This window comes from Siniperca chuatsi, linkage group LG16 (assembly GCF_020085105.1).
Source record: "Siniperca chuatsi isolate FFG_IHB_CAS linkage group LG16, ASM2008510v1, whole genome shotgun sequence".
Taxonomy (NCBI): Eukaryota; Metazoa; Chordata; class Actinopteri; order Centrarchiformes; family Sinipercidae; genus Siniperca; species Siniperca chuatsi.
In genome coordinates, this window is record NC_058057.1 from 24,550,329 (window position 1) to 24,576,214 (window position 25,886).

Genomic DNA, 25,886 nt, shown 5'->3' on the forward strand with positions numbered 1-25,886 from the left:
GTTTCCCAGACTGTTTTTTCTGTAGCTGTTGTCTCAGAGGACTGACTGATCACGTATTAAATAAAAGCACAATATCACCATCACATGTGGCAGATAGTTATTTCCATCTCACTCTGATTTAAACGTCGGTGGAACCAGACAGATCACACCGAGCCACAGAAGGAACCACTGAGGCCGCAGTGTAACTCGACTCTGCACAGGGTAGAGCCTCCGAGCTGTTGTAAGTGGGGTTGACATGTCATGTTCGCTGGTGTGATAGTTTAACATTCCAGCTGTCTGCTCTCGTTGTAGCCGGCCACCTCACACTTCCTGCCCTCCGGCCTATCTGTGATGTGCTCGGCTGCATGCTTGTCAGCCTGACTGGCTTTTCCTCTGCTGCTCTGCCCGTCATTGTCGCAGTTTTCCTCTCTGCTGGCCTGTCTACCCTCTTAACATTCGGTTGTCATACCTCTTGCATTTCACAACGTAAACTTGTAGTGAATTGTTGATTTGGTAGAGCCTAAACTACAGTGTGTCAAGCACCTTCAGCTGGTGCCAGTTTCATACAAAGAAGTATTTTTGGGAAGTCAGTACAACATAAAAACAGTGCGTGGAGTGAACAGAAATAGTGTCTGTGTCATTTTAAATATCCTACTGTATCTACACTGCAGCAGTAGCTTGTCTGGCTGCAGAATTTAAATGAAAATGTGATTATAATAAAATAGTGTAATTTTCTTTTCTGAGATAAAACTTAACCTAGACAGGACACCTCTGTGTAGAAAATAATGATAAATGCTGAAGGACTTCTGTAGCCTATTTACTGCAAATCACTTTAACACATCTACTGCCAGTCATGTTTACATTACTGCCAACTTGAATACTGCCTGAGATATTGTAGATAATTTATCACTGTGTGTCATTATCAGTTTGTAAAAGATAAATTACTACAGTTAACCAATTAAGACTGCAGGTCTGGTGTGTTCACGTGCTGTCAGGAAGCTCTGACATTTGAGACTTAAAGTAATAATCTTGAAGATTTTCATTTAATTAAATGTCTGTTAAGACACTCTATCGCTGAATGAAATAGCCCTTGCATTTGCAGTATTACAAATTGGGTGTCGGTGGCGACATTCCCGGAAAAAATGCTGTATTAAGTTACTGCTAATGCAAACTGAACATGTCCTACTACTGCAGACTCACATCAAAAGCATTTAACTGGCAAAATACGAGTTGACTTTTATTATGAAGTAGTCACAGGAAATGCAATGTGTTTGTCAGTGAGATTAGCACTGACCGCTATTGTTCATTAAAAATGCATCTATTTTTGACATTTTTTGACAGCGGAGCAGTTGCAGGAAATATTGCAGGGAGTAATGGGACAAAAGGAAGAAGGAGCAGCCACAGTGAGCTGTTAGGCGACAGGCTGCACACCTCCAACTTCTCAGCGATGTAACCAACTCCTTTCACTGTGCCCTGCTGTTTGCAGACTCATGCCGTGTGCAGCATAAAATCAGATCACGGTTGCTCACAGAATGATGGAAAAAGGCCAATTATTGCCTGACTTCTTTATTAAAATAACAATAGTTTGTTTTGCTGCCCTCAGAATTCTGTGACCTGTAGTATTAAACTGCATTTGCTGTTTTAACCACAGGTGTCGCCAAATCAACCAGGACTGAATTCTTAAGGATTATAACTTTAAAAGTGCCCTGTGGAGTTTTCCTGTAAACAAACAAAAGTTGTGTTTACATTCAGTGTTTCTCACCAAAACACATTGTGTGTATCCTTAAGGTCAAACAAACATGTTGAGTGCTTTTCCTTCCTCGTAAAACATTTACAAAGCCGATTATTTGAATATTTAAAATTGTTCAAGAAGAGTTCAAGAAGCCATGTTTGCTAGCTAGCTGTCTTCTTCTTCTTCTTTGTTGGTGTATTACTACGCCTCTTTGTACGTTGCCGTCACCAACTGTCGATTAGTGGAACAATGTGAAACTAATGGCAGGAATGTGAATCACATCGCCTGATACAAACAAAACAGTGACCCAGTCATATAAACATTGCTGCTAGTGGTCATAAACTCCACAGGGCATCTTTAAGCGTCTGCTGCGAAAGAGCATTTCAAGTTATGAAGTTGCTGAACCAAATGCTGAAGACAAAAAAGCAAAAATGTGAGTTTTCTTCTTGCACTCAAAAGACTCTGAAAACTAGTTTGTCTAATGGTGGTACTGAAGTAATTTTCTTATCAGATGATGGCACATGAATGCTTGTTGAATGTGAGATGTGGTTGAAAGCTCAGGAGACAGCTAATAAGTGGACCTTGAAGATTATAAACTAATACTAATACTGATCAATAATTTACATTTTTTTCTGCATTATGAAACACCAATAATGTACTGAAATAATGCAAATAAAGGAGTGCGATTTTTAGTAAATTGGTCTACAACATGCAAAAGATATCAGTGCAGTAATTCTTTAAATCTTATAATACTGAAAGTTTTTGTTGGGTCTCTGTAAATAATATAAAGAGCACGGTCTAGACCTGCTCTCTAGGAAAAGCGCAATGAGATAACTTCTGTTATGAATTGCACTATGTAAATAATATTGAATTGAATTGAAAGCAGATGTTGTTACTGTGGTAATGTTTAACCATTTCAGAAGTAAGATTATTATTGCCAAACATATTACAAATGTGTCACAAAGTCACAGGAGAGGGTGATATGTTTGCCCTTTCTCTGCTTTTATGAAATTAAATTTAGGCTTATTTATTTGTCTGGCTTGACATCCTACCAATTAGATTCTCAAAATATATCTTTTGGTCATCTTCAGCCAAACAAATAAGTGATGCTGTGAGTCATTGTTTAAAAAGAGGCTGCAGCTGTGTGTTTTCCTATTGGCAGAAGAAATGCTGTATTCTACGACACGTGGGTCAGAAAAGGAGAGGCAAAAAATACATAATTCATAGAGCCAACTCTTACTGTAAAGGGGGGTTTGCTTGTCCAAGAGATAACTGGAGCGAGTTCAGATAGTTATTCAGATAGTATTTTCACAGGAAAGGCGCCCATTAACCCCCCAGTAAACTACCAGTAAACCCAGTGCCTACCTGTCTGCCAGTTTTGTGTCCAGGAGGTTGAACAAGCTCATTATTGTCACTTCTGCTAATCCTGAGCCGTGCTTCTTGCCCACACGGGGCGTTTTCTTCAAATTACTGTCCAAAGAAGAAAAAATTGCAGCTTGGGAACTGTGGCCCCAAGCCCTCTTTGAAGTATGATTTCCATTTTTTTTTTTTTAATCGCCCCTTGCCCATATATAATACAACTGTAGATAACACTGTTTTCACACATATGTGGCACCTTCGCAACTCTTTCTCCTTGCACTTGTGTTTGTTCTCCTTCCCTGCTCCACACTGAGGGCTTGGATTGTTCAAAGACATTAGTTTACAGTTTTTTCAAATTGGCACTTGACAAATAACTAAATATATAGAACACCATCAGTAGCTCTTAGGATTCCCTTCTGTGTGTGACGAAACGTCTTTCTCGTCTCTGGCCTTTTGTCTGCTTCGCCTTAGCTCATTTAGATTTCCTTGAGTTCAAGAGAAACAAGAATCCAACAGCAGCAGCAACATTTTCTGGAGGAAGGTGTTTTCAGGGCGAGCGTGTCGCTTACAGCAGGTGCACAGATAAGTCAGTGTGTTTGTGTGTGTAAATATTGATTTGGGTATGCTTTTGAGCTGTTGTCGAAAGTGTGGTTTAGTCCAGCGAGAGCAGCGGCTGCATGTTGTCTTCTTCACTCTTGACTTTGTCTGGTCGTTTCAGGACGCCTGGTTCCACCACCGACTGAGATCTGCATGGAAACACAGGACGATCAGCATGAGTGTGTACCAGAGGTCTTCACGGCTCCTCTAAGTTTCTAGTAATTGAGACCAAACCTGGGATGCGAGTCAGACCAGGTCCAATTTATATTCTCTACTTGGGTCTTGTTCTGTTACCTGAATGGATCCGAGGGGACTCTGCTTCTGTTCAAGTGTAGTGTGTACACGGAGAGTGTAAACTGTGAAGTGAACTGTATTATTTGCTACTCTCCATTTAAATGTGTTCAGGCTGACCGGATCAGGTCTAATTATTAGAGATGCACTGATCCAACATTTTGTCTCATTATAATGGTTACAATACCTCAACTCAGATCAGCCGATGCTGAGTACAGATTCAATACTAATGCGCTCTTTCCCCCAAATTTCTGTATACAATGGTGGAAGAAGTATTTAGAACTTAAAAAGTAAAAGTAGCAATAGCACAGTGTAGAAATACTCTGCTACAAGTAAAAGTCTTGTAAAAATGTTACTTTAGTAAAAGTACAAAAGTATTAGCATCAAAATATACTTAAAGTACCAAAAGTAAAAATATTCATTACGCAAAATGGCCCATTTCAGAATAATACAGTATATATTATTGGATTATAATCAGTGATGCATTCACAATGTGATGCAATGTGTAAGCAGGTTAAAATGTTTTATTCATATTTCATAATTTTTTTTTAACCTGACTTACTGTGAGAATTGGCAGGAATGAGCCTCCATACATTTACCCCATTGTGCTTAGAAAACTGCATGTTTGCACACTGGTTTTATCTGATAATATTTAAACTATAATACTCGTACTGTAACTTGTTTATGACCTAATGATGCCGTATTTGATGCATGTGTTTGCAACTACATGCAACTGAATAATCAAGTGAGTTTGTTTTTTACATACAGTTTAATTGTCAGAAAATGTATAACTGACTTATGATTTATTGATAATTGGCAGGGCTGTGTTGATCTGCAGTGACAGTCTGCTCATATTGTTGTTTGTCTTCCACAGACTAAATGTGTTTGAATGAATGAGTCAGTTGGTGTGACATAGTGGTCAGATGATTTACTGTCACAGTGAATCATACTGCATGGTGGCCTATAGGTGGGAATGATACTCCATGAAATGTCAAACATACTCACAGCAGCAGGGTGCCAAAGAGCCCTTTATGGAACAAAGATACGCTCCGTCAAGACAGCAAAGAGACCTGAACATCCCTAGTTTGTGTGTACAAACACTATAATTCAACCAGCATGTCTTTTTAAAGTCAGACAATGTTAGTTTTTGAAGGCCAGGATTTACTTTTTATTATATTTTATTAAACAGATAGTTATTACCTTGTCAGTGTGTTAAAACTCTCATATGTGATATTTAGTGTCAATATTCAATGTCAACAAATGCTGAAATATTAAATGTCATTCAGTGTCAAAAATAATAAAAATTAAAGAGACAATAAAGATATATGACAAGATACTGTATTGTTTTACTGTATTTTGATCATTTCATCATTATTTTGCTTTCTGTATTGTTTTTATTCAGTCTATTATTTTAAATGTTTCCTTTTCTTTATGTTCTTTATGTTATGTTCTCACTGTGGGCAAATACAAGAAACCTGAAGAAAAGGCCCACAGCAGCTCATAACATTATTTAGCCATTTTTTGCTGTTAAAGAAATGAATAAATGAATATATAGTTAGATGGAATGAATTAGACCATGGTCGTCCTCTCCAGTCAAGACAAAGATGGCAGGTGGTGGGAAGTGGGAGAAGAAGACAAGAATACCACAGTCAGATAAAATCTGCACATTAGCTCTTGTTTACACTAATTATGCAGAGATAACATAATTAGTTTGACAATACATTGATGTTCGGTGTATACTGTAGACAATATATACAATTAACCACTGTTTCACATTTGTATCTAGACATGCTGTCATTTCCTGCAACACAAGCACTATATTAGTTTGGTTTACCAACTTTTTCATGCACCATTTGTTTTTTAAACCTGTCTGGTTCCCTTAGGTGGTGAAGAGTTGAGAAAGACATGTTACCAGAAAGCTGCTGGTTCTAATCCCTGCAAGCAACTGGGAATATTTTTGGTAAGGAAAATGAATTAACACATTGCCTTCCATAAACATCTGCTATGGAGCTCTTTAGAATTTTCTTAAAAACACAAAAGTAAAAATAAAGGAAATTAAAAACAGTACAACAGTAAATACTACAAATGTGGAGATGTTAAAAGGGATGAACTGACCTCTTCATGGTTTTTGGGGACAGGTTTTTTTCCAGGTCTCTCTCCAGGTCTTGTACGGACAGGGTGTAGGACTCCGGACAGTAGTCGGTCTCCTCGTCGTAGGCATGGTCCAGCAGCGTTCGCGCCCACGTGCCCATATCATACGGAGGCATCATCCCACCGAGCTCCGACGGCAAGATCTCAGGATGGATCAGCTGGTGGAGACTGTTCAAGTTGTTGCCGTGCATGAAGATCTGCAAAGGGAAAGGATACATACAGGAAGACAGTTTACATTGGCCACATGTTGGAGGAGTGAGGGACTTTGGTTTTTTCATCATCAGATTCAGATTAGTCTTTTTCAACCATGAATAATAAAGAACACAAAGACTGAAAAGCTTAACTTACGTAGATCCATCGTACATTTAAAAAGCTTTTGTGGAGACAAGATGGTATCTTCAGTGGCAAAAGGCTCTTTCTTTAAAATCCTTGTTCCCTAATCAATCTTGGTAAAATACCAATTTTAACCTACTATATTAGTCTGCGTTTTAGGCACAGGTAGCTCAGTTTATGTATTGTTATATAAGGCTATATGTTGCTAAATGGGTCATGAAATTTTGACTAAGGAATCTAACCAAATTAATTTTGCATTTTATAAAAAAAGCAATAATAATATATGCTCATTTCCAGTGCAGTTCAATCTGCCTCAGCAGCAATTGTTTAAGGTCTCCACCAGTTCCCGAGGGAAATATCTGACTCTTTAGCTGCTAAGTTGTGGGCTGTAAAACCAGAGGTGCTCAAAATACCACAGAGCTGAGAGGAACTGCAGAGTCAGCTGATGATTTGAATGGGTTTATCACTATGAGCGACCCCTTTGACATACAAGTAGTCAATTGTTAATATAAAAATATTATTATAGCTGCTTTAATGTAATATCTTCTGGCCTTACCCTCTTCCTGGTCTTGTCTTTGAGGAAGGGTCGTATCACGGTGTAGAGAGCATGGATGTACCAGGGCTGGTTCACAAAGTGGATTCCTCCAAATCTGGCAGGAAAACTGTCCTGTTGTGAAAAAATCCCCAAATAATACAGGTAAATACAGGCAAAGAGGATAATCCCATCCAGTTGATCCATGTTTTTAAAATTTGTAGAGGTAAATAGTATAATAGTGAAATGGGACAGGTTAAAGGTTTGCTTCATGATGACCACAACTGCAGGTTGTATTTTACCCTTCTTCTCACTGTTATAGAAACTAATATGTCATCAGCAAAATATGCAAATCAATATCAAAATACTGCCTAAATCCACATGTGTGCCTAAAACTGGCTTTTCATTAACACCGATGATGATTTCAGGAGCACAGTTTACCATTGGCTTTGATATGAGTATGGCTGATAGGCATTAAAAAATTGAGCTCCGAAAGCTGAATTAAAAACACCTTGAAAATCAACATCATTTTAAAATTGCAAACTGGTGGTGGGTAAGCAGATGTTAAACACACTGAAGTACTGGAGGAAAATGCATTTTAATTCAACAAACATGTTTTGATGAGTTTTTACAGAATGACTAAATAAAATTAAGTCAGCTTGTATATTATTTCCGCAAAATTGCTGACTCTTTTTTAATTTTTGAAGGTCTGGACATGGAGGATATTGTGCCATCACCAAAGAAACAGAGTGAGAACTAATTTTTTGATTACGTGAAGAGCAAAGGAGCAGGCACGTGTCTATGTCTAAGATCTTCAAACTGAAAAACTGCATATGGTGACTTCAACAAACAGACACGCACACAAACAAAATGCTTAATGCAGCACATACTGCATTTGATAGAGATGCACAAATATGAAATTCCGGGGCCAATAACGAAAACCAATAATATAAATCTTACAAATACAAAAATGTGAAGAGGACAATACATATATTTAAAATATCAAGGTTATGTTTCTAATACAACACCAACATTTAGAAAGCCTCCACCATCCCTAGAATAAAGAATACATTCATTTATTGTGAACTTATTTGTAATAACCTTAATTAATCTTTTAAATACGTAGACTAATTAATGCCATACCTTATGTCCTTATTAACAAGCATGTATAGGCTATAAAAACCATTAGAATAACTTTATATACTCTTGGACTAATAAATGGTTACCTAAAGCTGTTGAACCCCACTGTTTAGAAGGCTGCAAGCCTTTTACAATAAACTGGCTAACAGCTCTGTGACATCATTGATCCTCTCCTCTGTCCTCCTCCCTCTGCAGCTGACATGAAGAGACTAACTACCTGCAGACAGGCAGGCCTACTGCTGGTAAAGAGAGGAGGGGCTGGTCAGTCTCAGGTCTACAAGAACTCAACTAACTTTCAGACACGTAGCTAATTAGTCTGAACTGTTACCTACAATTAGCTTTAGTTTTTAGATCGTTCCCAACAATTCACTATTAGCATAACATTCTCTGTGTGGTTATGTGGACTAAGAGGGGACAGCGAGATGTACATTCATTATGTACCACTGTATATAATGTATTTTTCCAACCAGAGGATACAGAGACTTAATGACAGGTGCAATCATAATCTCTCTGTTTTATCACAAATAATAGCCAGTCCCAATCAAGAGGATTTTTTTTCTGTCTTCTTTGAGTTCTGGCAAATGAAAAATTACCTCTGTGAGTTTCCTGTCCCTTTTCATTAGATTAGTTTTGTAAATGGTCTCTAATCTGATTGTCAATAGGAAATGGTCCGTCCTATTTTGGAGTCCATGCAGCACAACGCCTGAGGGAAATGAGTCCTTGTTCGTACAGGTTAGTGTGTGGAGTCTGGGCCTGACACAGTGTTTCCTAGAACGCGGGACACAATTATGATAATTACACTCAACTGTATGTGTGTGTGTGTGTGTGTGTGTGTGTGTGAGAGAGACAGAGTCATAATTTGGCTGTGGTCCAGCAGTATGGTGAAATTATATTCTGACATAACTGTGCTGACTGATGAAAATGGCTCAGGGCAGACGTTTATATAAAAACTGTCAGCAGTGTGTGGGAGGGACAGAGACAGTGAGAGTCTCTGAGGTCAGGCCAGGTTTGTAAATTAGGGTTTGACCGATATTTATCATCAAGGCCGAAGTCACCGCCAGTGGTTTTGCTTTCGCTAGCAGGGATATCAGCTACTAGACTTGTCCAATGCTTTGGTCCAAAGTAAGATATTGTATCTGGACATCTGCGGCCATATTCACATGAAATTTTATGTGAATTATCATGACCCCAAGAGGATTTTGATGACCCTCTGAACTAGCATCTAGCACTACCATCTAGCCAAATTTGTTGTATATTTGTTGTCTGTATAATGGCCCACATTGTATACGTGTAACTTGGGTCCAAAGTGTAGTTTTACTCTTCAAGTCTATGTTCTTCCAACTTTTGCATGTAAATACACTACGTGATTGTGTACAGCCGCACTATGGCTGAACACATCCAGTGCATGTAGACACAGACAAAACAGACCCTTTCTATTTTGGAGACACAATGATTTGTCCTTTTAGTGCCACTCTCGGGTCAAATATTCAACAACTGTGCACTAAATATCTAATGGCTGGTTTGCCATGAAATGTATAGATGTTTCCCAAAAGGCTGGAGTCCAACAGACTGTAATGGCCCCCTGACCTTTCCTGCGTTGCCACGATTTAGTCCAAATTTCCCACATAAGTTGTACACGACATAAAAAAGCTGTATTATTTTTATTTCAACCAGTTTTCAAAAAAGGAGAATGGAAAGCCACACACACAATTTATAAGGGTCAAGGGTTCATGGTTATTTGATAAAAAATATGGAATGAAATATTGTTTCTTCAGGACCAGGGTATAAAAACTGACAAAACAAAACAACGTCTCATTATGATGAACATAAATGTGAAAAACTAGAAATAGTATAAATATTTCTTATATTTGACTTTAACTTTCTTTGTCTTTTCTTTTTTAAATATTCATGGTTCGCAAAGGATTTGAACTCTATTTTGTTTTTGTTTTTTTACTTTTTTTTTGCAGAATATTTTAAAAGGAGCCTATTTTATCCACAATTTTCTGTGTTTATTTTCCAAAATAAATACATACAAATACACTTTTTCCACCATCATAAAACAAAAATTGTATATGAAACCTAAGAATCCAGTTATAGATTCTGAATATTGGTACAAAATATCAGCAGGTTTCCAGACCGTCAGTATTAATAATAAAGAGGCTTATTTTGGTTAAACCGCGGTCAGATAGCCCCTCCCCCTCTCAGCTGTCAGATCCCTTTGACTCTGAACCTCCAGCCTGCCCTCTGCTCTGACAGTCATTTTCACTTTGATGAAGGTACCTGCTGCATTATACATGAAACATGAAACTGAAAATGGAATATGAGCTGCAGGGCCTCGGGGAACTGGAGGGACTGAAGGAGGAGAAGAAAAAGGATCTGAAGGATTGATCTGCTCTCACCCAAGTGATACCTGAAGAGGTATAAGGAGAAAGTGTTCAAACTAAGGTGGAGGATGCAGTAGTGACAATTATAAAAGGTAAAGGAGATCCAAGAGGGAATGAAAGATGTTCAAGAGCAGGAAGGGTGGAGGGAAGAGGAAAGCAGATCAACTTTTAAAAATTATTTCCACAACATTTTGTTGTCTTGTTACAGTGCAGAGGAAAAAGACTATGTTTCCCTGAGGGGCAGCTACCAGTGATACGAGGACTGAAGAATTCATACTTTTTAGATGCACCATTGTTTCCCTCCCAAAATCAACAAAAAGGACATCAATAAGCCTCACTCATCTTGTGGTCAATATTTTCAGTATCGCCTTCCAATCAAAAACATATGCAAAAAAATTGCAACAGTTCATTGTTAGTTTTGATCTTTTCATGGGATTTGTTGACAATAAGAAAAATAGAGAATATCACCATCAAAAAACTGTAACATATCCAATTACAAGAATCATCTTGTGGTCAATATTTTCAGTATCGCCTTCCAATCAAAAACATATGCAAAAAAATTGCAACAGCAAAAGCAAACAAAAACTATAGGTTAAATCCGATGGATATGTTGATAATTTTATGTATAAATTGGCAAGAAACTTAATAGGAATAATATTTAGAGAAATGTAGTCCTTTTGCCAGAGAATGGTTTTGATACCTGTAGTTCTAACGAGGGGAGGAAATAAATACTTGGGGGGGCTAGTTGGTAAGTAAACAGCTCAAATACTGAGTAGATATAAACTGCCAATTCCATAAACCAGCCACTTCAGAGCCACTTCAACATTTTCTTTGATGTTTGGCTTCTGGAGGCAAATGTCGACTAAACAAATGAGCGACTGTGGGGATTTATTTTTGGACTCGCGCTTCAGGTCACTGCTGAGCGTGTTCAGTTACAGCGAAAGGTTGAAGAGAATTAAAGGTGACAGAAGATGGAGAAAAGTCCGTCAACACCAACAGGACAACGTGTGGAACTGATGAGTCATTTCTAAAAACACAATCAGTTCATACACAGATACATTTAGTATTTTTTCAAAATCTCCCTTAAACCCAGTTGCCTCATCTCTCACCTCCCCCTCCCGGGAGCCTGTGGCTTCACTGAAGAGGATAAACACATTAGAGATGATTTTCTCTTCAAAGCTTGGTTAGCTGTAGAAAAACTGTGCCCACCTCCTGCTTTGTGACACTAAGCAATCCAGCAGATTTTCTTCTAAATCTGACCTGGAGCCACAATGTGTAAAATGCAGTGAAGAAGCTGCCAATCTTGTTGGTGATAGTCTTTTCTCTTCTACAGTAATTGCACTAATGACTCAGAATTAATCTTTTTATTGTTGTAAAAGGAGGAGACCATATCGAGGTGAAGGGGAAAACTCCTCATTATTTGTCGTGAAATTTAAAATCAGAACACCTTTTCCACAGTAAGTTTGGGTACCAATAGTTTCACTTCTTCTAATGTGTTTCTTAGTGGTGAAAACTGAGTGAGAGGAATCTCAGGAATCGCCAGGAATCTCCTATCACATCCTATCATCCTAAATTGTTTTTCTGCCTCCAAACACTGATGAGATAGCAGACATGGTAAACGTTACTCCGGGATTTAAAATGTCAGAAACACATGACACATCAAATAGGTTATATTCATGGTTTTCTACAGTCTGTGATCTAAAACGCACATAAAAATACACATCCAGTTGAAATACTGTACGTTATCATGTCAAGCACAAAATAAACACTACGAGGCTTTGATTCAGAGCTCATGTTTAGTGAGTCACTTATGCACATTCGGAAAGTTTTATGAGCAACTGTAACTTGATCACAATGGGTCAGTGTGTGAGCTTAGCATTATGCTGCATTCAAATCACATAGATGTTACTGCATATGTATCGGTTTCTGACTTGTAAATACCATTCATGTTAACACCCGAGTGGTATATTATATATTATATCTATTACTTACGGAAGCCCTGAGAGGCAAGTGAAGAAAAATAATTCTGGTGAAGTCTGATCTAAATTGTTTTCTCTCCTGTGTTGGTTGATGACTTAAGAACAGGTGAAAAAAAAAGGTTTTGCTAGGATCGTTTTTCTAAGTTACTTTTCCCCCCTGTGAAAACAGGGAAAAGTTTTGTTGTTGTAATACTCATTTCAGCCACAAGAGGCTGAAGTGCACCACTTCCCCCAGTTCTAAAAAGGACTACAAACATTCATGTTTTCTTCCAGGTGAATTTTAATTTCTCCATATTGTGTGTTAGCAAGTTATGTAACGTTACTGTCATGTCTTTGTTTTGGCTAGAAATGTATTTTAATCTGTGCTAATCTGAAGTGGTGCACTTCAGCCACATGTGGCCGAAATGAGTATTACAACAACAAAACTTATTCTTTTTTCACTTGCCAAAACTTTTGTTCACCTGCTTCCACAGATGACAAAAAGTGTAACTTTTATTAAAAAATAAATTATCATGGCACAACTTTTTTTGTGTGTTTTTTTTTAACAATTTAAAGGAAATGTGCTGTGTAATCAGCAGATCTGATGTGTGTCTCCCCATTTTTATCTTCACTTTGTGCTACCAAAAAGCAATTTCTGAGCTCTTCTGATCACAATAAAACTTTGGCTACTGTAAACAGCGGTGCTTAGTATCTTCTTGCAGCAAGAAACACAGCAACTTTTGGATGCGTGGAGGTAAAGGTTTTGTTTAAACAATACAAAAAAAGATTATATTTTTATTAAAATCAGTGAGCTTTGGATAAAGCCTTATTTATTTTTAATTCTAATCTAATATATAAACATCTTATTTACCCCTACATTACAAACTCACACAACTGTAGCTCAGTAATACCTTTTTATTCATTATATAAATGAAACTCATCAATAGTAACACTACAGTTGCCATCTTCGGCTGTCTGATGTGTGAAAGCATTTTAGTCGTAAACATGACAATCCTTCCATGTCTACCTTCTGTCCCACGTGACTTGAACACAGCATCAGTGTAGTTTCTCATATGTTGCTGGTGTGCTGCTATTATAAAACCTCAGAGATCCAGAGGGGAAGCAAACAGACAGGCTGCCACCACACTGTGGGTTAAACACTGTGAGTCTGTTCAAAGGCATACAGACACTCAGCGGTAACGACATGTGACGCGTCGACATCCCCCTGATGGATGAAGCAAAGAACAGATGAAGTCAGCCAATCGTCAGCAGCCACAGCTGCTTCTTTACTGAAACGTCTGTCCACCGGGATTAAAAGCTGCACTCTGACTACTCAAGCACAGAGTCCCCCTTTAGGATACTCGATGTGTCCTTTAACAGATAACCACACCCACACACACTACAAGCTTTGCTCCGAGCATTTTTCACATTTTGATTCCAGTACTGACTGGTGGACTGAATCAGGATCAATATGGGCTGCAGAGGACAAAATAAAACGTGTTTTACAACTAAAACTGACTGCTTTAATGATTCCTTTAATACATTTGTCACTTAACTCTTACACAATAAACTCTTAATTATTTCTTTTAATGGAGAAGTTTGTCATTTTGGGAAATACGGTTGTACAGATTAAACAAAAGAGGTATAACGTGTTCATTAGTGAGCTTCAGAGGTGCTGGCAGGCAGATTTTTGTTACCTTTGGACAGAGCCAGGCCAGCTGTTTCCCCCTGTTTACCAGTGTTTGTGCTAAGCATAGCTAACCAACTGCTGGCTTCATATTTACCATACAGACGTTAGAGTGGTATCTATCTTCAAATTTAACTCTCAGCAAGAAAGCTATATATTCCTTTATCTGCTTGTTCTGACATTTCATTGCAGCTATGATATATTTTGTAGTGAAATATTCAAACCCATGACACCATTTTTTTTCAAAGGCTGCACCATTATGTACAGAAAATTGTTCTAGATGTCTTTAGAATCCTTTCCCCAAAAGTCTTTGGAAACTTTGAGCGCTCCACAAGAATTCACAACAAAGTTCTGTAAGTTTTAACGAAACTTGACCAAACAAGTACAGAGAGACTAAAAGATGGTGACATTCTATACTTTCGTTATTGTCAATAAATCTGAGGCTTTGGATACACACACAATACTTGTTAGTAGGATCAGTTCATTGTTAGTTTTGATCTTTTCATGGGATTTGTTGACAATAAGAAAAATATAGAATATCACCATCAAAAAACTGTAACATATCCAATTACAAGAAGACTAAAAAGACTCACAAATCTGGTCCTAAGCACAGCACTAACTTAAAAATACTATTTGAATTAGTGGACAGTAATGGTCATTTATCCAATTCCAGCAGTATTATAATATACTAATTGGTGAAGGCAATAAGCAAACTCAGCTGACATCAGAATCAGAATGAAAGGCTTAATTAATGAACCCACAGAGAATCATCACCTTACTGTACGGCTCCCCTCGGCTTTATGGAGCAATTATCAAAATAATTAGTCATTGCCGTTTTAACCGTAATGGCGTCAGATCAGAAATTTTGGAGGACTTGTTGGGTAAAATAAAATAGATTTGTTTAAAAGAAAAAATAAAGTTACAATTGATAGTGGGTCCCATGAAGAGCTGATGTCTTTAGATTCCTTTTTGTTTGTTTTTACACAAATCCAAGGCTAGTATTTTTCTTTCTAGATCAGTGTTTTGCACATGGAAGCATTGTACTGTAGTTTGTAAAGGACAAACAACATGTTTAAAATGTATTAAATAACAGTAACATCCATAGATTGGTCTTTCATCAACCGTTAGAGCCTGACTGATAAATATGCCTGCTACTGGCCGATATTGGCTTATCAAAGATACATCAGAATAGCATATATGGCAGAAATTTAAGTGCAAAAATCCACTTAAAGGCTAAAAGATGTGTCTGAGGTAATTTAGAAACAGTGTCTCCATTACATAATTTGTCCACCAGAGAGGACTGACAAGTTTATTTTTACATATTAAAATGTCCCATTCAGTATGTGTGTTTGTCACAATTCTTTTAAAACACTGTCGAATGCATAATTCTATCTGAATCGGCCTTAAAAATCCTAATTTGGTCAATTAATCAACATTCATGTTTTAGCGTCCTTAAATGTGAGGATTTGCTGCTTTTCTCTGTTTTATATCACTGTGAGTTGAATATCTTTGGCTTTTGGACTGTTGGTTGGAAAAAAGAAATTGACGGTCTTGTAAAATTGTAAGGGCCGTTTTTCACAGTTTAATCAAACAATAATCAAAACATTAATTGATAATGAAAATAATCTTAAAGGCCATGAGTAGATTATATATAATGTGTTGAAAAAAGCAAAAAAGATTTTTACGAAAGACCTAAAACTGCAAACTGAATCCCAGTTTTTGAGGAAAAAAAAAAGCTATAACGTTCAACATTTTTGTTGGAAACTATCAGCGCTCCGCTAGCAAGCAGCTGATGTTACAACATCTGACATGCGTCGTCTACCACTCTATATGTGTCGGGGTTGTGGTCATACATCTCTCGCCGTCATGCTTTTTCAGTCTTTCTACAGCACATCGGGTTGATGAGCTCTCTCTTCTCTGCTCTGCTCCTGTCACTTCACATCTACAGAAGGATGAGTAAACGTGTCCTCCAGTAAAAAGGGGGAAAAGTGAGTTCAGACAAAAAAAGACAACATCCATTTGAGTGCTTTTCTTTTCAGGATATAAAGTGTAGCCTGGAGGGATGACATTGTTTTGTTGCCGGCTTGTTCTTTACCAAAAAACCACCTTCATGAGAAGACGTCTGACTGGAGTTAATTCTGGACTTAAAAAAAAAGGGGGGTAAATCACTGTTGATGTCACTCAGCTCTGTGGGTTGAAATTTTCAGCCACGCTTCACTTCTGGTCAGAAAAGTCACAAAAATGTCAAAGACAAACCAGCTTCTCTGATAAATAAAACCTTTAATTCAGTTTTCCAAAGGACTAAAGCTGCATTAGTTCAACCTTGGACTCTCCGTCCATCTATTATTCCTCTGTAGCTTTTGATTCAATCTGTTCACTCAACATTCCTCTTCCTCCTGCTGTTACTGCATTTCCAGTCAATACATTTTCATCTCTGGCTTTACTCCCAAACCTTTTAAGCAATCAGACCAATTCCATTTTTCTCCGAAGTCAAATCATTTATCCCATTTGTTCCTTTCTGGAGTTAGATATTGTGTTTGACTCGTATCTTTTCAAATTCTGATATATCTTAGTTAAAAAAGAACTTTATTGTCTGGAATATTGCTCCACCATGCAGCGTTAAAAAATACACCATGAGGCATGATTGTTTCTTGATTAATGCATGATCACACAGCCTCAACAAACATGTATACATTCAACAAACATACTATAAAAAGACATAAATACAGTTAAAAAAAGAATAAAAAAGAGGCTGGATGTAGTTCAGTAATTCAGTCTAATGATTTGCTGTACACATTATTGATTCCAGTTACTCTTGAATCCTTGTTCAGATTGATCAAAATGTGTCACAAGCAAAAGCTACTTTACTTTTTACACATTCAGGCTTCCATAAGGCACAAGTTGAAAATGTACTGTTTTAAACTTGTTCTTGAGTTTGGTGTGCTAACATTGTTTGATGGGCCTTTTCCATGACAGACATTTTGACATGTCACAATAAAAAGAGCATGGTTGTAATTAATAACATTAATGATGGCTGCAGTTTCACGATCCAGTTCTTGTGCATGCTCACCCACTGGTCTTGCTTACTGAGATATTTAAAAACAGAACCTTTTTTAATGTTATTAGTAACCCCTGTGCTTTTCCTGCCATGCTTTGAAAAATACCCATTCTGGAGAATTACAACTACAGTGACTAAAAACATTTTAGAACATGCTGCAGGAAATGCTTTGTCTGTTTTGCTTTGCTACTGTGTGAAGCTTAGCCAAACTTCTGAGTGCTAACTCCAGTTACATAGGTGCATATTAGGTGCAGCAGGTCCAAACTTTAGTTTCAGGAATTGCTGGGTGGAATCAAAAATGTTTCATGTTTCTTGAATCAGTCCTTTTACATTTAGAACTGGTTCCAATTCAGAACCAATTCTTGATACTCAATCTATTAATTTCCTTACATTTCTGAGGTGAACCTGAAATCAATCATAAGCTCCTTGTCATATATCATCTTTCAGTATTATGATGTGATGAAGCATCACAGCCTTCAAGCCCCTCATCTTATAAACTCACCTACAACATCATAAATGTAAAATATTTGAGCCAGTGGGCTGAGATTTATGCCAAAATATCCGACTGCAGGTAAACTGGTTCACACTCAGAGTAAAAAAATTGTCTTTTGAAGTTCACATTGGCTATATCTTCTTTCTTTAGAAATGCAGAGGTGCAACAAGCACAAACGTTTCGGTATACCTTCCTGAGTGTGAAGGCTCAGCGACTCAGGTGCACATAATTAGAACAAATCAAATCAGAGCACACAGAGCAGATTACAAGGAAAAAGTGTATCAGCACACAGACTCAGGGAACAACATAATTTATGCCAAAATATACTGTTTTATCAGTAAATTAAATGAAGTAATTAGAGTGTTATCTTGTGGGTTATTCCTAACTGTAACTCTCTTCCTGTCTACATCAGAAAACAGCAGGTTTGCCACATATATAGAGACAGTTATACAGAAGGTATCAAAAGTAACTTTACAGTTTCTTTCCTGCTAGAGATTCACACTGAGAGTGAAGGTCACACCAATTAAACTGTAGCCTCTGTAGGTTATTAAAAATACTGCCAACTCCACTCAGGAGCTCTGAGAGGGAAGGAAGCAGGGAAATGAAGTTTCTCTCCAACCGAGAGATCGCACATGTATTTAAATGTATATATTCTATATTTCAGCTGCCTGTGGAGTGCTTTACTCCGCCTGTACAAGTGTTTACAAAACTGTCAAGTTGGTGAACCTCCTTGTAAACTGAACATTCATGGGTCCTTTACTCCAGTGCTTTATGGTATGTTAAGTATGGATATGTAGGATATAAACAGGATATCTGAAAACCTAGTGCGAATTTTATGAAGGAACGACTTTTTTCATTTATAACAGGGTTTCTCAACATTGCCAGGTTGCTGCCCCTCATCTGGGTCTGTGTGTTCATCCAGTGTGTGTTTGTGTGTGTTTGGTGCAGTTGACCTGAGCGTCCAGATTGTGGGCTGAAGCTCAAAAGATCTTGTCTTCCTGCCAAACACACAAAGGGGAGGAGAGAGATGGAGGGAGACATATGCAGTGACAGAGGACTGATTTGGCCGATCCTGCCTACGTCATGATCCCTGAAGCTTCTGAGCAGGACAAATGATACACTGCTCATTCGATTGAGTCAAAAAAGTCTGAATACTGAAATTAGACCCTTGAGGTAAGATTGATACCTTAAATTAGGGGTAAATCAGGAAAAACACATGGAATTCATAAAATTAATGATGGCTGCATTCCACTTATGGGAGGTCTTGGTATTTTGCGTGCAGTCACACTGTCTGGGACACTTAATGGAACTGAGCCATCGTTAATGTTATTAATTCCACTTGTGCTTTTCCTGCTATGATAAGTCAAAATCTCTTCTGTAAAAAAGGTTTATTATGTTTAACGTTGGGCCAGTTTTTTACGCGTTGTTCATCGGCAGGCCAATTACAGGAAACATAGGCCTATATGTTTGCAATATATTTAGTTTGTTTATTTCTTTTAATTTAATTAAGAATAAAATGGATTTGAACTGTTGGTTTTGGGATTGAATCTGAGAGCAGATATCATTTTTCCCATTGAGGACTAACAGAGTCACAGCAGCTTATGTTATTAATCATTTAGCTAAAAAATTGACATACGTGACTGTTTGTTCAATCTTGCACTACCAGATTAGCGATGTAATTGATATGTTGTCCACACATGATAAAACAGTGGCCTGCTTCATTTATGATTAAATGAGACTGTTGTTAACACAAAGCAATTGGTGAAATAGGCTAAAATTGTAGAATTTTAATTTTTTTGTATTTGTTTTTTTTTTGTCTAGTAATTTTAATGTTTTCAGCACCATGTACTTTTCAAATAGCCTGACGCAGAATGGGGCACAGTTGCTTTGTATTTGTTATTGACAGTAGAAAATCAAACTACTGCCTATGAAGGGGTAAACTTCAGCTTTCATCCAGAGGCAAAACCTCCAACATGCAACATAAAGAAACCACTGATCAAGCCTGGAAGCCTTAGTATTAGTATTACAAAATGATTCATAAGAGCATTTTCTGATTTGATGCCTCTATGGTTAATGTTTGGTTGAAGGAAAATACGCTTATTTGCTTTCTAGCTGAGAGTTAGATGAGAAGACTGGTACCACTTTCATGTCTGTACGCTAAACATTAAGCTAGAGCCAGGAGGCAAATAGCTTAGCTTAAACTGGAAACATCTCTGTCCACAGTTATGTCCGCCTACCAACACATTATATCTTGTTTGTTTAATGTGTACACAAACAGAAAAAACGTGTGGTTTTACAGAAATTGAGTTGCTGTTCTTGGCCAGATGCAGTGACATATTTCTGAAATGTGCTATTTCTTTAAGTTTAGGCAAGTAAAACTACTTGGTTAAGGTTAGGGAAAGATCGTAGTCATGGTGAAAAGAAATGTTAATTGTTGGTAAGAGACAGAAAGCAAACAGCAGTCTCTGGTGTCAAAGTCAGACACTTTGTACATGACCAACCACAAGGTCCTTTTTTGCGGCACCACAACAACATCACACTTCTGAGAGTCATCGTTTGTACAACCACAAGGGCTCTTTTTAAGTGTTTGAACAAATGGCGAATGCTGTTGTTTTCTGGTGAAGACACGTTCAACAAACCAACAAAATTCTGAAATAAGCAGATCTTCAATATTGGCAGCGAATATCAGCTGTTGGCAGCTTGTTTTTAAACCAGCTTCAAAACCTCATATCAGTCAAACCTTGTGGAATTTGTTTTATTGAAGTGGGAGAGCATTTGGACAGACAGCTGCTGCCTTCTTCCAGCTGCAGTTAAAAGATAAAATCGGAGGGGAAACACTTTAAATCAATACTGAAGTGTTTGTAAAGACAAACCTGGCCAACAGCCTGCTTATTAACAACAAACCAGCTCCATGTCCTGCTTACAGACTCTACCTGTTGATATGTTTTCATCACTGTGATTGATATTATTAGCAGGTAAACTGGGAGGAAATCTGATGGTAGAAGAAATAGACTTGCTCATGAAAAAAAATAGTAATAGTACTAATAGTAAACCCATTTCCTCATTTTAAAGCATAATTTTCTGTCTTCATTATACTGCTTGAGATAAAAAAAAGCCAAATTATAGGGTGCTTAAAAACCTTTCATCATTTATTATACATGATAATGATGAGAAGGAGGAGGATTATAATTCAGTAGATTTTAATTAATGCTCCAAGATGCTTCCTTTTTATACGTGAGGTGATATTTTCCAAGTGATTACCTCTAAAGAATTAAAAAATGTTTTAACACACAAGCTGCTGCCTGAGAAGATACAGTAGGTCAAAATCTCTTTCATGTGTTTTCTGCAGACATTGTTGGCACAATTATTCTGGAGCAGTCTGTATGTTACGTAACGATGCTAATTCAGAGTAAATCCACAGAGAGTTCACTGACTGGAACTTTGCTATTGTATATGTTAATGTGGTCTAAATATCTGTGGATATTTAGGCTCTCTAAGGGGACAAACGCACTCCGGTTGAAAGGCAAATGAATAATAAATTAATGCCATGTATTTTAGAAATGGTCACTGTTTTACATTTTCTCAAAAATCCACAATCTATACAAATAATGTTAACAGTAAAAAATAGTTAACTGACTACAGCTACAACTAATGATTTTTTTGATTATCGATCAATCTGCTAATTGTTTGTTTGATTAAACAATTAATCATTTAGTGTATAAAATATCAGAAAACTGTGAAAAATAACCAAGGAGACATCTTGTTTGTTTTGTCTGCCCCACACTCCACAACCCAATAATATTACAATTCAAATGTCAATGTCAAATGTGACAATTTGGCATGATAAATTATTTAAATAATTAATCAATAATTCAAAATATTTGTAGATTAATTTTCTGTCAATCAAATAATCACACAATCGATTATTCATCACCTCCTTTTAGCACTACATTTTTAACCTTGGGGGCAACAGAACAAGCTGTAAACAACATTTGCATATTATCAGCTGAAAGAAACATGTCAAATGAAAAGCATGCTGATGTTAGCTAAATGTTAATTTCAGCATGCAAACGTGCTCACAATGACAATGCTGATTTGTAGCAGGTATAATGTTTACCAAGGTTTACCATCTTAGTTTAGCGTGTTAGCGTGCTAACATTTGCTAATTTGCACTAAACAAAAGGTACAGCTGATGGGAATTTCATTAGTTTTGCAGGAATTTGGTTATATTACAAAAGATTTTGATCAAGTTGATGTTGAGACATTTCACCAGATAAGTGAAAAAGTTGACTTGCTGGTTGCAAAATTAGCAATCCATCCAATAGTTGTCAAAACATTTATATTAATAACCAAAAATATCACCCTCATGGTGGATGCTAGAAAAACTAAAAGCAACAACAACACAAACACCCACAAGATTAAGGAGCACTAAAGAAAGACAGAATGGATAAAAAACAATTAAATGAAAGGAACAATTTCTTTACTCTGTTTCTGTATGTATTTTCTGCAACACTATCGTGTATATAGTGAATTTTTATTACTCTCTGGACCATTGCACTGTTAATTATACATCACACATTAACACAAGACATAATACATTTACAGTATTTTGTGGTGCACTCACTGACTGAGCAGCCGCCTGTGAGCGTCTCAGAAGAAAAAGAGAGTGAGATGGAGAAATGTGTTTCTGTCTCCGCACACGAACAGGCAGACGTACAACAAAAGGGAGCCCATCTGGAGGAGAGGGCAGAGTAGATAGCGCGGCAGTCCGACATGTTGCCGTGGCAACGTGGCATGGGTGGGATGTAGCAGGAGGGAGCCAAGGAGGGTGGAGGAAGAGAGAAGAGGAGGGGGGTACGACGAAGCACACTGTATCATGGACCTGTCCGCTGATGAAGAAGATGCTTCTTTAAGGTTCAACAAGAGAAAAACAATTAACAGCAGGAAAGATATTTTAAAGGCTTTTGGATGATTTCTATTACTGGTTCTTTTAATTTTGGACGGCATTATGTTCCTATAGGAATTAAAGATTACTGGTTATGTCAATTTCTTTTAATACTGATTTAGTATGATTATTCAGTTCATTTTAAAACAAAAAGATGAATCACAAGCTGCAGTTTTTCAGAAGCTGACACCATACAAAGTGCCCTGCTAACATTGTCTCTGGTGAACAATGATGGAGTGACCGAATGGAGAGAGAGAGTGGGGAAAGATACGGGGGAAGGGGAGGATGATGATGTTAAGAGAGAGGGGGGAGGGTAAAGAAAACACAAGTGAAAAGGGTGGGAGGCCAGAGGGGACAGAGGGAGAGGAGGAGGAGAGTGAAAAGGATGTCTGAACTCCACTACTTTCTATATGATATAGATGCTCCATATTGAGTCATTTGTACCATTACAGTTTTAAAAGGAAGATGGCCGTGTGGCTGACGTTCTCTTTCTATTTTACTTGAATCAGTTCCTTTCTTACTTATTTATTTAACACTCATGGAATTGGAGGTCTAAGAAAAGGTCAAGATGTCAGTAACCCAGAAAATGTTGTAACAGATAAGAATGAGCTTGCACACTTTTTGTTATCAGATTAACAAATTTTCAATCCAAGGAACATGAAATATGGCACGTCAAGAGATCACTAGGGAGCCATAGGGATTCATCTTCTGGGGAGCATGAATGTCTGTACCAAATGTTTTAGCAATCCATCCAATAACAGTAGAGAAATTTCACTCTGGACCAAAGTGTTGGACCACCAACACATTACAGGACCCACTGTACATCCATGCCACTATTAAGTATTCCTCATTGTTGCTTAAAACTAGGAATGTGCTGACCCGATCTGTCAAATAATTTTAAGTGTTTCAGCCTCATGTTAATTAATAATGATGATAAAGACTTCCACACAGTAAGGTAGAATTATACAGATTTTAAATTTGGGAAAAAAATAGCACTGGTATCGGATCAGCAGATACCCTGAGTTTACAGTAGGTATCGGAATTGTTATCGGGAGAGAAGAAGTCGAATTGGGGCATCCATACCCAAAACCACTAGGACCAGCACGTTTTGGACCTTTATTTGATGTGCATGAATTCCTTCTCAGTAAAAACAAACCCGATCTGAGAATAGTTCGACCTGTTCCAAAATGCGTCCGACCCCAACAGACCCAAATAGAAAGAGAACACCATCAAGCAGCCTGGGTCGAAAAGAGCAGCAATACATACTTCCTGCGCTTCACAATTTGCACTTTCCGTCTGCCTCAAAAAACTATATTTTCCATGACGCACCAGAGCTCATAGTTCACTCATTCGGGCATTATACATATTGACACACAGAGCCACAACAAAATCGTAACCGACTCAATTCGATTGGTCGGCTCTCAGATACCAGACAGAGTCCTGTGAAGACTTCTAATAAATGCATGTAACTGTGATGCCGTCAGGTTTGTTTTACATTACGGTGATGACTGATGCTGTTCATGACTCTAAGCAGCTACTTGGTTTGGCTTTAATTATTTAATGAAGTCTGAACCTCATTATCATCCTGTTTTGCAAAAGGCAAAGGAATATAACTTCTATCATCAGCCCAGTAAGAAGTCCCATATATTGGACTTTCCCACAAGCACCTGAATGCAACATTAAGGACATTACAAAAACTGTCTAATGGACAAAATCCCAGATCCACATCACCACCAAAATCTAATGAACTGATTCCTGTGTCAAGGTGGATGTGTCACCAAATCCTTCTAACAGACAGATAGTTCACATCATTATTAAGACATTAAATACTGCAGCTTTAAATGCATGTTACACACATGAAGCTGCAGTGTTGAGCCTACTGGCTGTCAGCAGCTGCACAGTTGGTTAGCTGTCAGAGGTTCGGGACACCTCATTCACTCAGTGATTCACATGTCTGACCTCAAGAGACAAGACATCCATACGACACAAGAGGTCCAGCATGTTCAGACAGCTTGTATATTTAGAGTAATAACAACACTGCAGACATAAAATAAAAGCATAACAAATATTTTAAATTCATTAAAAAAAGAAAAAGAAAAAAACTTTTCCCTGTAGACGTGGACAAAACCTTTGACATCCATTTCACATGACAATATATTTTCTTGATTGAAAGATTACAAAAAGACTTTTATTCTTTGCATTTGAATGTTTTTATGCTGTTTTTCTTCTCTAATGTTTTAAATGCATTATGTAAAGCACTTTCAATTGCCTTTTTGTATGAAATGTGCCTTACAAACAAACTTGTGAACTTTGAGCTTGTAAAAAATATACTTATGGTGCAAAATAAAAAGGAGACTCAACTGAGATCCAGTCCAGTCTAATCCAGTGGCTGTCATAAGGAAACCAAAACTATGAAAGCAAGAAATTTCTCTTATAAAAGGAATATTTATTTATTCTGTTAATAATGTATTTATTGTTAAATGTTTAGGTGTGCTTTTTTTCTTCTCTGCCTTGATAATATAGAAGTGAGGTTGTTTTTTGAACTCTCCCTGAACTGTTGACATTTTGGAGACACACTTTTTTCATGTAAAAGCTTAATATATTTTAACAGAGCATTTTCTTATACATTACTTTCAGTGCCATTTAAAATAATTTTTCAAACTTGTTTTGAAAAGAACAACCCAAAAGAAGGTTTTGCAGATTTGAAACTTTAATCCCTCTGTAACATTGTAATCCTGGAGGATTATGACTGGATGGGTTTGTATCCCATCCTGCACACTGTCTCACCTCCCTAATATAATCTCTTTTATGAGAGCATAAAGAAATGTAAGTGGAAAAGTGCTTTTCACACAACTGGGAAAATGGAGCTGTATGTGTTGTGTAATGTTCTGTATGTATTGTATGTAATGTATCTACGAGGCACACACAAACTCCAGACAATACAGTCTGCGACACAAGCAGACAGCATATTAAGAGCAAGACTATAGTAAGAGGGTCAAGTTAAGGACACAAAGCTCTGTTGAGCTGGCTACTAATTCTGAATTTGTCCCTCACTGACCTTTTCTTGTCTTGCTGTTTTCAGATATAAACCAGTGAGCAAAGAAAAAACTACCAGAACAGACTTTTCCTTCCTAGCAGCAGAGCAAAAAGATATCAATGTCAGTCAGTCACTTGGTTTGTCCAACACTTAAAGGTCCAGTGTGTAACATTTAGGAGGAGCTATTGGCAGAAATGGAATATAATAATT

The 25,886-nt window shown here is 37.4% G+C and overlaps 1 protein-coding gene across 1 annotated transcript in view; it reads right to left on the reverse strand.

The window, feature by feature from the left end:
* Window positions 1-3,495: 3,495 nt before the first annotated feature.
* Window positions 3,496-25,886, reverse strand: part of clvs2 (clavesin 2) — a 35,357-nt gene continuing 12,966 nt past the window's right edge. The window contains exons 3-5 of the mRNA XM_044169037.1: window positions 6,999-7,109; window positions 6,074-6,306; window positions 3,496-3,816 (exon numbers count right to left, since the gene is read on the reverse strand). Of these exons, the coding sequence (XP_044024972.1) occupies window positions 3,723-3,816; window positions 6,074-6,306; window positions 6,999-7,109 (438 nt within the window). The 3' untranslated portion in view covers window positions 3,496-3,722. The remainder of the gene's footprint in view (window positions 3,817-6,073; window positions 6,307-6,998; window positions 7,110-25,886) is intronic.